We start from the raw sequence: 14,187 nt of genomic DNA, 5'->3' as shown, positions 1-14,187 counted from the left end.
CACAGTTTAAGAATAAGGGATAGGCCATTTAGAACTGAGATGAGGAAGAACTTTTTCAGTCAGAGAGTTGTGAATCTGTGGAATTCTCTGCCTCAGAAGGCAATGGAGGCCAATTCTCTGAATGCATTCAAGAGAGAGCTGGATAGAGCTCTTAAGGATAGCGGAGTCAGGGGGTATGGGGAGAAGGCAGGAACGGGGTACTGATTGAGAATGATCAGCCATGATCACATTGAAAGGCGGTGCTGGCTCGAAGGGCCGAATGGCCTCCTCCTGCACCTATTGTCTATAGAAGGCAGTGGAGGCCAATTCACTGGATGAATTTGAAACAGTCAGATAAGAGCTCTAGGGGCTAGCGGAATCGTGTACTCGGTACAGTGAAGCCCAGAGGTATTTCTACTTTAGTGACCAAATATGCACAAATTTGCATTAATCTTTGATCTTTAATCAGCGTTCTACTCGACCAAACATGGAGGTCACATCAGACGCAGACGAGGGATTGAGGGTGAAGGGTTCCGACCCGTAACGTCACCTGTCCTCTTTCTCCAGTGATGCTGCCTGACCCGCTGAGTTACTCCAGCATTTTGAGCCTATCTTCGGGATTGAGGACAATGTGGAACTGAGGTAGACATAAAGTCTGAATATACTGAAGGTGACATTTTAGACAATATTCAATAGGTGCAGGAGGAGGCCATTCGGCCCTTCGAGTTAGCACCGCCATTCAATGTGGTCATGGCTGATCATTCTCAATCAGTACCCCGTTCCTGCCTTCTCTCCATACCCCCTGACTCCGCTATCCTTAAGAGCTCTATCTAGCTCTCTCTTGAATGCATTCAGAGAATTGGCCTCCACTGCCTTCTGAGGCAGAGAATTCCGCAGATTCACAGCTCTGTGGGTGAAACGTGACAGGGACTGCGACGGGGCTGCGGTGGCTCGTCAGCCGCTCGGCGACTGGTACCTGGTTTTAATCCCGCTGTGAGCTTCACGTCTCCCGCGGTGGTGACCTCCTCCGACTTCACGGTCACCGCCAAGCAGTACATCTCATTGGTCAAGGTGGGCGGCTCGTGGCGTAACTGCACCGACACCTTCGGGATACGGGATATCACCCTGAACGTCACAAAAGACAGAAACAAAAATCAATCCATCGCTGACAGTGCAATCTGTGGGGTGAAACTCTGGAGTGAATTGGACGCAGAACCCAAGCAAAGAAACAAACATTCATTAACTCAGTTTAAGAAGATGTACAAAAAAATTATTTCCCAGAGGTATGAGAATGGGGAGGGGCTGTGATGACGGGTAAGTTTTAGTTTATTGACACGTGTGGTATTCGCAGTGCACATAGAATTTGGATGATTGTTTGTAAACTGCATATATGTATCTGCATATATATGTCTGAAGAAGGGTCTCGACCCGAAAAGTCACCCATTTCTTCTCTCCCGAGATGCTGCCTGACCTGCTGAGTTACTCCAGCATTTTGTGAATAAATACCTTCTATATGTATTTTGCGTGTGTGCATATATGTGTATATATGTAGTGTAAGAAAATAACTGCAGATGCTGGTACAAATCGAAGGTATTTATTTCACAAAATGCTGGAGTAACTCAGCGGGTCAGGCAGCATCTCGGGAGAGAAGAAATGGGTGACGTTTCGGGTCGAGACCCTTCTTCAGACTTTAGATTTTTTTTTTAGATTTTTAGATTTAGATACAGCGCGGAAACAGGCCCTTCGGCCCACCGGGTCCGCGCCGCCCAGTGATCCCCGCACACTAACACTATCCTACACCCACTAGGGACAATTTTTACATTTGCCCAGCCAATTAACCTACAAACCTGCACGTCTTTGGAGTGTGGGAGGAAACCGAAGATCTCGGAGAAAACCCACGCAGGTCACGGGGAGAACGTGCAAACTCCGTACAGACGGCGCCCGTAGTCAGGATCAAACCTGAGTCTCCGGCGCTGCATTCGCTGTAAGGCAGCAACTCTACCGCTGCGCCACCGTGCAAAGGCCCGCCCCTGAGATGCTGCCTGACCTGCTGAGTTACTCCAGCATTTTGTGTATATATGCATGTATATATGTGGCATATATATGGATATATGTCTGTATGCATATGTTTATGTATGTACTAGACCAAGTGGACCCGTTGGGCACATTCCTCGTGGGGGGGGGGCAAGGAAGGGGAGTGGGTGCCACTCACCTCAGCCCCTTGGCACCAGTGCTGCAGCCAGAGCGAGCCGTGGACCCAAAGCCTCTCCTGTAATGGTCTAGCACCCTCACCCCCCCCACCCCTCTCAATCTCCCTTATCTCCCCTCTGCCCCCCACTCATCCATACGTAGATGAGATAAAGTTTGTGAATTAATTGATGGGTGGCAGAGAAGGGATAGGAATAAATAAGTGTATACTTCCCCCTACTTTTCGAACATGGAAGATTTAATGTGTGTTGTTTATGAGAATTTATTCATTGAGTTTGTGTATAGGTTTATCGTTCATTTCATTTTATTGTTATTTTGTTTTGTTTTAATCTTTTTTTTGTTTTACATGTTCGAAATAAAACAACAATAAAGGATCATTTTATATTTGCAATTCCTTCTGCAGTTGTACAGGGCCCTAGTGAGACCGCACCTGGAGTACTGTGTGCAGTTTTGGTCTCCAAATTTGAGGAAGGATATTCTTGCTATTGAGGGCGTGCAGCATAGGTTCACCAGGTTAATTCCCGGAATGGCGGGACTGTCGTATGTTGAAAGACTGGAGCGACTAGGCTTGTATACACTGGAATTTAGAAGGATGAGAGGGGATCTTATCGAAACGTATAAGATTATTAAGGGGTTGGACACGTTACAGGCAGGAAACATGTTCCCAATGTTGGGGAGTCCAGAACAAGGGGCCACAGTTTAAGAATAAGGGGTCGGCCATTTAGAACTGAGATGAGGAAAAACCTTTTCAGTCAGAGAGTTGTGAATCTGTGGAATTCTCTGCCTCAGAAGGCAGTGGAGGCCAATTCTCTGAATGCATTCAAGAGAGAGCTAGATAGAGCTCTTAAGGATAGCGGAGTCAGGAGGTGTGGGGAGAAGGCAGGAACGGGGTACTGATTGAGAATGATCAACCATGATCACATTGAATGGCGGTGCTGGCTCGAAGGGCCGTATAGCCTCCTCCTGCACCTATTGTCTATTGTCTAAAGCTTCAAAGCAGCGGTTTGGTTTAGTTTAGTTGAGCTTATTATTGTCACATGTACCAAGATACATGCACGATCGGTAGAGCATTGGGGAAGATACAGAGTGCAGAGTATAGTTTAGTTTTTTCGTTTAGTTTAGCTTAGTTTAGGGATACATCGCTGAAACAGGCCCTTCGGCCCACCGGGTCCGCACCGACTAGCGATCCCCGCACACTAACACTTTCCTACACACACTAGGGACAATTTACACTTATACCATCCAATTAACCGACAAACCTGTACGTCTTTGGAGTGTGGGAGGAAACCGAAGATCTCGGAGGAAACCCACGCAGGTCACGGGGAGAACGTACAAACTCCGTACGGACAGCACCCGTAGTCGGGATGGAACCCGGCCGGATCTCTGGTGCTATAAGGCAGCAGCTCGACCCGCTGCGCCGCCGTGCCGCCCAATTGTAGTAAACCTATTGCAGTAAACAAAACGATGCTTTCTGGTACTCACATGGTGCTTGCCAGTATTGTAATGTTGTCCCAGCAGACTTCATTGTCGGGCAGCTTTGGTCGGCGTTTAAAGGATCGACTGGCCTGCAAGGCCTCCTGGCAAGAGGCTGCGTCGCCCCCACCACCCCTCCAGTTTAGTATCACACACCTGCCCGTGTCAGAGCCCAGCACAAGGTCTACAGACGTCATCTGAGGAAGACAAATAATATCGCATCACAGTAAACTACTGAGTCTCGTCCCAGCCGTTATCAGGCAACCGAACCATCCTACCACAACCAGAGAGACAATAGACAATAGGTGCAGGAGGAGGCCATTCGGCCCTTTGAGCCAGTACCGCCATTCAATGTGATCATGGCTGATCATTCTCAATCAGTACCCCGTTCCTGCCTTCTCCCCATACCCCCTGACTCCGCTATCCTTAAGAGCTCTATCTAGAAGCAGTGCTGAACTACTATCTACCTCATCAGAATTAGAATCAGAATTACCTTTATTTGTCATCCAAAAAAACAAATCTTTTGGACGGGATTTCATCACCCACAGTCCAACAATAAGAGCAATAAAATAAGCAATTACACAACCACAACCAACACAAAACAAAAAAACCCCAAAAAGAAACATCCATCACAGTGAGTCTCCTCCAGTCCCCTCCTCACTGTGATGGAAGGTCAGAATGTCTTTCCCCTTCCCCTGCCGTCTTCTCCCGCGGTCAGGCTGGACGGTGAAAGGTGACCCTCGGACTATCCTAGATCGGACTTTGCAGGCTTTACCTTGCACTAAATGTTATTCCCTTATCATGTATCTATTGCTCGGTTGTAATCATGTATTGTCTTTCTGCTGACTGGGATGGCACGCAGCTAAAGCTGTCACCCAGTAGCTCGGTACACGTGACAATAAATTAAACTAAACAACGTCTTTTAATTTAGTTTTAGTTTATTGTCACGTGTACCGAGGTACAGTGAAAAGCTTTTTGTTGCGTGCTATCCAGTCAGCGGTAAGACTTTATGTGATTACAATCGAGCCGTCCACAGTGGACGGGTGTCAGGGGCTATGGGGAGAAGGCAAGAGAATGGGGTTGCGAGGGAAAGATAGATCGGTCACGATTGAATGGCGGGGTAGACTTGATGGGCCGAATGGCCTAATTCTGCTCCGAGCACTTATGAACTTATAAGTTACAGGATAAAGAGAATAACATAACGTCCAGTAAAGTCCGATTAAAGATAGTCCAAGGGTTTCCAATGAGCTAGATGGTAGCTCAGGACTGCTCTCTAGTTGGTGATAGGACGGTTCAGTTGCCTGATTGCTGTAGATTTTTGGTATTATTTGCAGCAAAAATACAAAGCAATCTTACAATTTTAGAATTCCAGGGCAGCACAGTGGTGCAGCTGGTTGGTGACTTATAGACATTAGACAATAGGTGCAGGAGGAGGCCATTTGGCCCTTCGAGCCAGCACCGCCATTCATTGTAATCATGGCTGATCATCCACAATCAGTACCCCGTTCCTGCCTTCTCCCCATACTCCCTGACTCCGTTATCCTTAAGAGCTCTATCTAGCTCTCGCTTGAAAGCATCCAGAGAATTGGCCTCCACTGCCTTCTGAGGCAGAGAATTCCACAGATTGCTGCCTCACAGCTCCATAGACCCAGGTTGGATCCTGACTACGTGTGCTGTCTATGTGGGGAGTTTACATGTTCTCCCCGTGACCATGTAAGCTTCCCCTAGGTGAACCCGTTTCCTCTCATATCCCAAAGACGTGCGGGTCTGTAGGTTAATTGGCCTCTGTAAATTGATCCTCGAGTGTAGAGAGCGGATGAGAAAGTGGGATAATGTAGAACTAGTGTGAGCAGGTGATTAGTGAACAGCGTGGGCTCGGTGGGATAATGTAGAACTAGTGTGAGCAGGTGATTAGTGAACAGCGTGGGCTCAGTGGGATAATGTAGAACTAGTGTGAGCAGGTGATTAGTGAACAGCGTGGGCTCAGTGGGCCTTAGGGCCCGTTTCCATGCTGTATCTCTAAAGTAAACAATTGATGATACAAGGACCACGCAAAATGAACAATTTTTACCAGGATGTTGCCAGGACTAGAGGGTGTGAGCTACAGGGAGAGGTTGAGCAGGCTGGGTCTCTATTCCATGGAGCGCAGGAGGATGAGGGGAGATCTTATAGAGGTGCACAAAATCATGAGAGGAATAGATTGGGTAGATGCACAGAGTCTTTTACCCAGAGTAGGGGAATCGAGGATCAGAGGACACAGGTTCAAGGTGAAGAGGAAAAGATTTAATAGGAATCCGAGGGTAACTTTTTCACACAGAGGGTAGTGAGTGTATGGAACGAGCTGCCAGAGGAGGTAGTAGAGGCTGGGACTATCCCATCATTTCAGAAACAGTTGGACAGGTACATGGACAGGACAGGTTTGGAGGGATATGGACCAAACGCAGGCAAGTGGGACGAGTGTAGCTGGGACATTATTGGCCGGTGTGGGCACGTTGGGCCGAAGGGCCTGTTTCCACAATGTATCACTCTATGACTCTAACAGGGATTAGTTAGTCTAGTTTAGATTGTTGGAGATTGCAGAGGTGGTTAGAGATTGCAGTTTGTTGGAATAGGGTGTCAGGGATTACAGGGAGAAGGCAGGAGAATGGGAGGGAAAGATAGATCAGCCATGATTGAATAGCGAGTAGACTGGATGACTTATGAACACATTGTAATTTTTTTTGGACAGAGTGAAAGATTCATCATGAACTATATATTTGCTATTTATTCACAAAATGCTGGAGTAACTCAGCAGGTCAGGCAGCATCTCAGGAGAGAAGGAATGGGTGACGTTTCGGGTCGAGACCCTTCTTCAGGACGGGTCTGAAGAAGGGTCTCGACCCGAAACGTCACCCATTCCTTCTCTCCCGAGATGCTGCCTGACCTGCTGAGTTACTCCAGCATTTTGTGAATAAATCCTTCCATTTGTACCAGCATCTGCAGTTATCTTCTTATACTATATATTTGCTATAAGCTACAATTTCCTTTTATTAAAAATATATATATTTTGAAAATGCCAGCATGAAAAAAATCCTACCTCCACTTTCTTTCCAACATCCTCAGTCCGAGCGACGAACTTGAAGGTGCACAGCCTGGTCTTGCCAGGAACTAAGCACATGGTGCCCTGTGACGAGGCTTCCAGCAGGTCAGATGTTTGGTAGGTTTCTTCCACCACACAGTGCTGGTTGTACTCCTGGAATGGAAGAAATGATCCATTTCAGCAGCAGAAACAAAAATCAGGTCAGTCATACCGCATAGAAACAGGCCCTTCAGCCCCACATTCCCAAGATGCCCCGTCTGCACTCGCCCCCCCCCCCCCCCCCCCACTGCCCACGTCCCTCTAAACCATGTCTTGTCCATGTACCTGTCCAAATACCCACTTGGCAGGAAGGGACTGCAGATGCTGGTTTATACAAAATTCAAGATCAATTTATTGTCACATGTACCATTTAAGGTCCAGTGAAATTTGAGTTACCACACAGCCACATAAAGTAAAATGTAACATAAACATCCACCACAGCGGATTCCACATTCCTCACTGTGATGGAAGGTAATAAAGTTCAACCATCTTCATCTTTGTTCACCCGCGGTCGGGACTGTTGAACCGTCCGCAGTCGCCGCTGCCGACTGTCCGAGGCCCTCGCGTCGGGATGATCGAAACTCCCCGCGTCGGGACGGTTGAAACACTCTCCGCGGCATGGAGCTCCCGAGTCGGCCTCTTCTCACCAGAGACCACGGGCTTCACGGTGTTAAAGTCCACAGGCCCCGCGGTTGGAGCTCTCCAGTCGATCCTCGGCAAAGGATCGCAGCTCCGCGACGTTAAAGTCCGCGCCGCGCCTGCGGCTTGAAGTGCCGGGCCGGTCTCCAGGAAAGGCCGCCAACTCCTCCATGTTAGGCCGCAGTGGGGACGGAGATACGACATGGAGAAAAATCACATCTCCGTCGAGGTAAGAGATTGAAAAAAAGTTTTCCCCACCTTTCCCCCCCCCCCCCCCACCCCCCAAATAAAACAAACCAAGAAACACTAAAACATACTTTAACACATACTTAAAATAACAAAAACAGCAGAAAGGACAGACAGACTGTTGGCAAGGCAGCCGCTGTGGTGGTGCCACCCGGTGTCTACCGAAGATAGACACAAATTGCTGGAGTATCTCAGGACTGGACAGGCAGCTTCTCCGGAGAAAAGGAACAGGTGACGTTTCGGGACGGAATCCTTCTGCAGATTGATAGAGAAGCCCACGTGGCGGGGCTGGAAACTGGAAATGTCCTGAGCTAATTCTGCCACCACCACCATCGTCTACTGTACAAGTGATGGCTCCCACTGATTGTCGCCGGAAGCTTGCGCCCTTTTCAGGACGGATTTGAAACATGGATGATGGACACGAGAGAAGAAGCCTCCAGCATTTTGTGTTTATCTTTAGGACAAAACCCGTATCCTTTATGGATGGGTGAGCTTTGTCTCAGAATTCATCCTACCTGGTTGTTAAAACGGACGCAGAGCTTTGAAAATCGGAATGGATGAGGGCAGTCAGCTCGCAGATACACGTGCAGTTGGACGGGGTCATCAATGTGGAAACTTGGAGCCAGGAAACGGGCTTTACATTCAACTTCATGGAAGCAAACGTGGGGGAACAAACAAAACACTCAGTTACGGTTCAGTGAGCAACTCCAAATCAGAAGAATCCTACTTATCAGAACTGGCATGGTAGACAAAACAAGATGAAATAACTGCATTGAATGATTCCTATACTTTTGTTTATTTACAAAACATAGAACAGGGGGTATGGGGAGAAGGCAGGAACGGGGTACTGATTGAGAATGATCAGCCGATCACATTGAATGGCAGTGCTGGCTCGAAGGGCTGAATGGCCTCCTCCTGCACCTATTGTCTATTGTTACATCCTGAAATTTCAGAAGCATGAATTGGTGAAATTGGCAAAGATGGAGGGCTGTAAAGGCTGACCATATTTTAACAAGATGAATTTAAAGACAAAAGGTGTTGCGTGTCAAGAAGGAGCAGGTAATGAGGCAGATGATTGGCCATGATCATAGTGAATAGGAGAGCAGTTTTGAGGGGCTGAATGGCCCACACCTACGATTTACTTCTTCTTAACTCTTGATTTTCCACCTGGCCCCACAGCAGAAGCGTCCACATGGCGGGTATGGAAACTGGAAGTGTCCTGAGCTAATTCTGCTACCACCACCATCTATTGTACAAGTGGTACTCGCTGGAACTTGTACTCGCTATTGGACTATTGTACTCGCTGGAATTTGGAAGATTGAGGGGGGATCTTATGGAAACTTACAAAATTCTTAAGGGGTTGGACAAGCTAGATGCAGGAAGATTGTTCCCGATGTTGGGGAAGTCCACAACAAGGGGTCACAGTTTAAGGATAAGGGGGAAGTCTTTTAGGACCGAGATGAGAACGTTTTTTTTCACACAGAGAGTGGTGAATCTGTGGAATTCTCTGCCACAGAAGGTAGTTGAGGCCAGTTCATTGGCTATATTTAAGAGGGAGTTAGATGTGGCCCTTGTGGCTAAAGGGATCAGGGGGTATGGAGAGAAGGCAGGTGCGGGATACTGAGTTGGATGATCAGCCATGATCATATTGAATGGCGGTGCAGGCTCGAAGGGCCGAATAGCCTACTCCTGAACCTATTTTCTATGTTTCTATGATGGCTCCCACTGATTGTCGACGGAAGCTTGCGCCCTTTTCAGGACGGACGACGACAGTGATGTAACATTTGAAGAGTGTTAGATGGACATGAAAGAAGAAGCTTTTCCACCTTGTTCTGTTAAAAAGGCTTCTATTTTAATGTAACCAAGTTCACAAGTTCCAGCAGCAGAATTAGGCCATTCGGCCCATCAAGTCTACTGCACCATTCAAACATGGTTGATCTATCTATCCCTCCTAACCCCATTCTCCTGCCTTCTCCCCATATCCCCCGACACACGTACTAATCAAGAATCTGTCAATCTCCACCTTAAAAATATCCATTGACGTGGCCTCCACAGCCGTCTGTGGCAATGAATTCCACAGATTCACCACCCTCTTGACTAATTAAACATCTATATATTAAAACTCTCGTTTGTTTGTTTGTTTGTTCCTGAACTACAGACAGAACAGTGCCCGATAGCGCGACAATTTTAGGCCCACCTTACTCACCGTCGTCCCTTTGGTGCTAATGGAAGAAGTTTCATTGAAATCAGTGTTATATTTATAAGGTTATTCACATTTTAAAGTTTAAATCTATCTCCTAAGGAGGGAGGGGTGGAGGAATGAAGGGGGGAGGGGAAGGGGCAAAGGGGGAAGAGGAGAAGGGGGGACAGGAGAAGGGGAGGGGAGAAGGGGGAGGGGAGACGGGGGAGGGGGAGAAGGGGGAGGGGAGAAGGGGAGGGGAGAAGGGGGAGGGGAGACGGGGGAGGGGAGACGGGGGAGGGGAGACGGGGGAGGGGAGACGGGGGGAAGGGAGAAGGGGGGAAGGGGGGATGGGCAAAGGGGAGAAGGAGGGGAGGGGGAGGAAGGGGAAGGAAGGGGAGGGAAGAATAGGGAAGGGGGGGGGGGAGAGAGAGTGGAAGGGGGAGGAGTGGGTGCTGCACCAATCCAGGAGAGGTTTGGGCCCAACGGGTCCACTTGGTCTAGTTTTAATTTTAACTTGGTACTCACCAAATGGCACATAATCCTGCATTTCAATAGTAAACACATTACTTCCAGCTAAAGAGATGCGATCGGCCCACATTTTCTGAGCAGATTTGATGGCTTTGGGATCACATTCAGGCTCGGGGGCCGGGCTCTCGTTCTAATTTAAAGAAGACACAATAATTATTGGAATCTTGTTTTATTATTATGTTTTTAAGGAATTGGAAAACTGACGCCAGAAAATACCAACCATCAACACTTTGATCAGGTTCTTTTCTACACGAGATTTCTGTTCATCGCTGAGTGTGGACGCTGTCTTAGCAGTAAAGGAGGAGTAACCTTAGAAACGAGAGACTCGACCTACACTTGGTGCAGGAAAATAACTGCAGATGCCGGTACAAATCGAAGGTATCACAAGATGCTGGAGTAACTCAGCGGGTCAGGCAGCATCTCAGGAGAGAAGGAATTAGTGATGTTTCGGGTCGAGACCCTTCTTCAGACCTGAAACGTCATCCATTCCTTCTCTCCCGAGATGTTGCCTGACCCGCTGAGTTACTCCAGCATCTTGTGATACCTTCGATTTAAGCCAGCATCTGCAGTTTTTTTTCTCCAAGGCATCTCTGGAGAGAAGGAATGGGTGATGTTTTCGGGTCGAGACTCTTCTTCAGACTCTCCCAATAGCCCTTGAGTCTTGACAACAGCTTCTTCTGCAGAACCCGGTGGAGATTTTCGAGGGGTTTTTGAAGATTGCATTTTGACAGCATCTCCATTAGACAAATAAATTGCGATTGCAAGCCCTTATTTTATCGAGTGATAAAAGTGGTTTATTGACCTATTATTCCAGAAGTGTGAATGAAAGTGCTGTTATCTCAGCCCTTCTTTCAATTCGAGTCACTGGGAAAGAGCAATACTCTCTTGACACAGACAGGTGAGCACAGGATATGAGCAGCACCGTGGCACAGCGGTAGAGTTTCTGCCTCACAGCGCCAGAGACCCGGTTTCGATCCTGACTACAGACGCTGTCTGTACGGAGCTGTACACAGCTTGTCCCTGGGACCTGCTTGGGTTTTCCCCAGGTGCTCAGGTTAACTCCCACACTCCAAAGACTTACAGGTTTGTAAGTTAATTGGCTTTGAATGAATGAATGAATGAGTTTATTGGCCAAGTATGTGCACATACAAGGAATGTGCCTTGGTGCTCCGCTCGCAAATGACAACACGAGCATACAGTTAACACTTAAGAATAAAGCATAAACACATCAAAACAATAAGGATACACCATTACGGTCTAAACATGTGGGTGAAAATAAACCAGAGCAAAAAAGAAACTACAGACTTTGGTTACTCCAGCACTTTGTGAAACCTCACCTATCTATGTTCTCCAGAAATGCTGCCCGACCCGCTGAGTTACTCCAGCACTCTGTGAAACGTCACCTATCCATGTTCTCCAGAGATGCTGCCTGACCCGCTGAGTTACTCCAGCACTCTGTGAAACGTCACCTATCCATGTTCTCCAGAGATGCTGCCTGACCCGCTGAGTTACTCCAGCACTCTGTGAAACGTCACCTATCCATGTTCTCCAGAGATGCTGCCTGACCCACTGAGTTACACCAGCTTTTTGTGTCTACCCATGTCCTACCTTGCTGTCACACAAGGCTTATGACATGGTGCAGAATGTTAAAGTATTTCCAAAGAATACAATTCGGAACTCTGCTGAGAGAGCAAGTTATTTTCTTTTGGAATAAGGATACACCTCCCGAGGAGCTCCAGAGAATAGGTGATGTAATCTTTGATTTGTCCCATCAGGTAGGCGCACTTGAGAGCGGTGCCCAGGATGAAGGTAAGCAGCATCCACCAGCGTTCACTGCGGTAGTCACACATCACGTAATCCAACAGCCTGTTAGTGGTGGGAGGATGGGAAGGGGGGAAACAGACATTCAAAAAATGAAAATTATTACAAGTCAAGTCAAGTCAAGTCAAGTTTATTTGTCACATACACATACACGATGTGCAGTGAAATGAAAGTGGCAATGCCTGCGGATTGTGCACAAAAATAATAATTACAGTTACAGCATATAAATTAAAGTTAATACAGAGAAGACAAAATTTAGTCCCTGGGGTTATAAAAGTTAACAGTCCTGATGGCCTGTGGGAAGAAACTCCGTCTGATCCTCTCCATTTTCACAGCATGACAGCGGAGGCGTTTGCCTGACCGGAGCAGTTGGAACAGTCCGTTGCTGGGGTGGCAGGGGTCCCCTATAATCTTGCTTGCTCTCGATCTACACCTTGATGGCTTCACAACATTTGCACTCGTCATCGGCGATCACTGGAAGCGAGTGTGACCGTCCTCTCCATAGGGCGTGACTTTGTTTAACGTGGGGAGACTGGTGCACAGACAGCCACCACACGGTCCTTGACAGATCTGGGTCAGGATCCAGTGGCGTGGAGTCCAAGACGACCGGGGACCCTTTTCTGCTGCAGCCTTCATCCATCCGCCTTCCCAGCCGTTGTGACGCTCCATTGAAGTCAGCCGTCATCCTCCGCCTGTTCTCCACCGCTGAGGTCTTGGTTGGATTGCTCTTTGTCAGGGTGACCTGGACAGGTTGAGTGAGTGGGCAGATGCATGGCAGATGCGGTATAATATAGATAAACGTGAGGTTATCCACTTTGGCGGCAAAATCTAGGAGGAAGATTATGATCTCAATGGTGTCAGGTTAGGTAAGGGGGAGGTGCAGCGAGACCTATTGCAGCGGTAACTATTTCCACACGAAGGGTGGTGGGTATGTGGATAGGACAGGTTTACAGAGATATGGGTCAAACGCAGGCAGGTGGGACTAGTGTAGATGGGACATGTTGGCCAGTGGGGGCAAGTTGGGCCGAAGGGGCTGTTTCCAAGCTGTAGGACTCTATGATATTAAGACCCTTCCTCAGACTGATTCAGATGGGCGGGTTACTCCAACACTAGGTGTCGTTTCACTTTAAAAACGATGCGGCAATGCCTCTGGTCTAAACCAGCGAGCCTTTCTTCACCAGTCCACACGGCTGCTGCCGCCCCCGACCAGACTCTTTCCTCAGGCCACTCCCAAGGACAATAGACAATAGGTGCAGGAGTAGGCCATTCGGCCCTTCGAGCCAGCACCACCATTCAATGTGATCATGGCTGATCATCCACAATCAGTACCCCGTTCCTGCCTTCTCCCCATACCCCCTGACTCCGCTATCATTAAGAGCTCTATCTAGCTCTCTCTTGAATGCATCCAGAGAATTGGCCTCCACTGCCTTCTGAGGCAGAGAATTCCACAGATTCACAACTCTCTGACTGAAAAAGTTTTTCCTCATCTCCGTTCTAAATGGCCTACCCCTTATTCTTAAACTGTGGACCCTGGTTCTGGACTCCCCCCAACATTGGGAACATGTTTCCTGCCTCTAACGTGTCCAACCCCTTAATAATCTTATATGTTTCGATAAGATCTCCTCTCATCCTTCTAAATTCCAGTGTAGCTGCTCAGACACCATGAGGCCCCCTCCCCTCTCGCCCGCTGTCGCTTCCAAGGTGGAGTATGTCGGCGACTCATGGGGGAGGAGGAAGAGGGGGAGGGAGAGGCCGACTGGACAGAGCGACAGGAGAAGCAGGCAGCAGCGGTCGTGGGGAGATGGGATTAAGCCACCGCTGACAGCAAGCAAGCAGCAGCAGGTGAGAGGGGCTCGCTGGGGGGGGGGGGGGGGGGGGGGGGGTCGGAACCCAGGGCTGGGGAGACGGTGGGAGCTGGGGATGGGTCGGCAGCTCATTCCATTCACATTCAGCTGCCATCTGCGGCCATTAAGGGAATTTCAACTGAGCTCTC

At 48.3% G+C, this 14,187-nt stretch overlaps 1 protein-coding gene across 1 annotated transcript in view; it reads right to left on the bottom strand.

The window, feature by feature from the left end:
* Positions 1–14,187, bottom strand: part of trappc11 (trafficking protein particle complex subunit 11) — a 62,511-nt gene that overhangs the window by 19,724 nt on the left and 28,600 nt on the right. The window contains exons 12-19 of the mRNA XM_078396805.1: positions 12,626–12,668; positions 12,094–12,239; positions 10,594–10,655; positions 10,371–10,503; positions 8,179–8,309; positions 6,737–6,892; positions 3,670–3,857; positions 956–1,104 (exon numbers count right to left, since the gene is read on the bottom strand). Of these exons, the coding sequence (XP_078252931.1) occupies positions 956–1,104; positions 3,670–3,857; positions 6,737–6,892; positions 8,179–8,309; positions 10,371–10,503; positions 10,594–10,655; positions 12,094–12,239; positions 12,626–12,668 (1,008 nt within the window). The remainder of the gene's footprint in view (positions 1–955; positions 1,105–3,669; positions 3,858–6,736; positions 6,893–8,178; positions 8,310–10,370; positions 10,504–10,593; positions 10,656–12,093; positions 12,240–12,625; positions 12,669–14,187) is intronic.

The sequence above is a fragment of the Rhinoraja longicauda genome, chromosome 3, assembly GCF_053455715.1.
Source record: "Rhinoraja longicauda isolate Sanriku21f chromosome 3, sRhiLon1.1, whole genome shotgun sequence".
In the NCBI taxonomy this organism is placed as follows: Eukaryota; Metazoa; Chordata; class Chondrichthyes; order Rajiformes; family Arhynchobatidae; genus Rhinoraja; species Rhinoraja longicauda.
The sequence above is the reverse complement of the archived record's forward strand: the minus strand, read 5'-3'. Positions and strand labels throughout refer to the sequence as shown.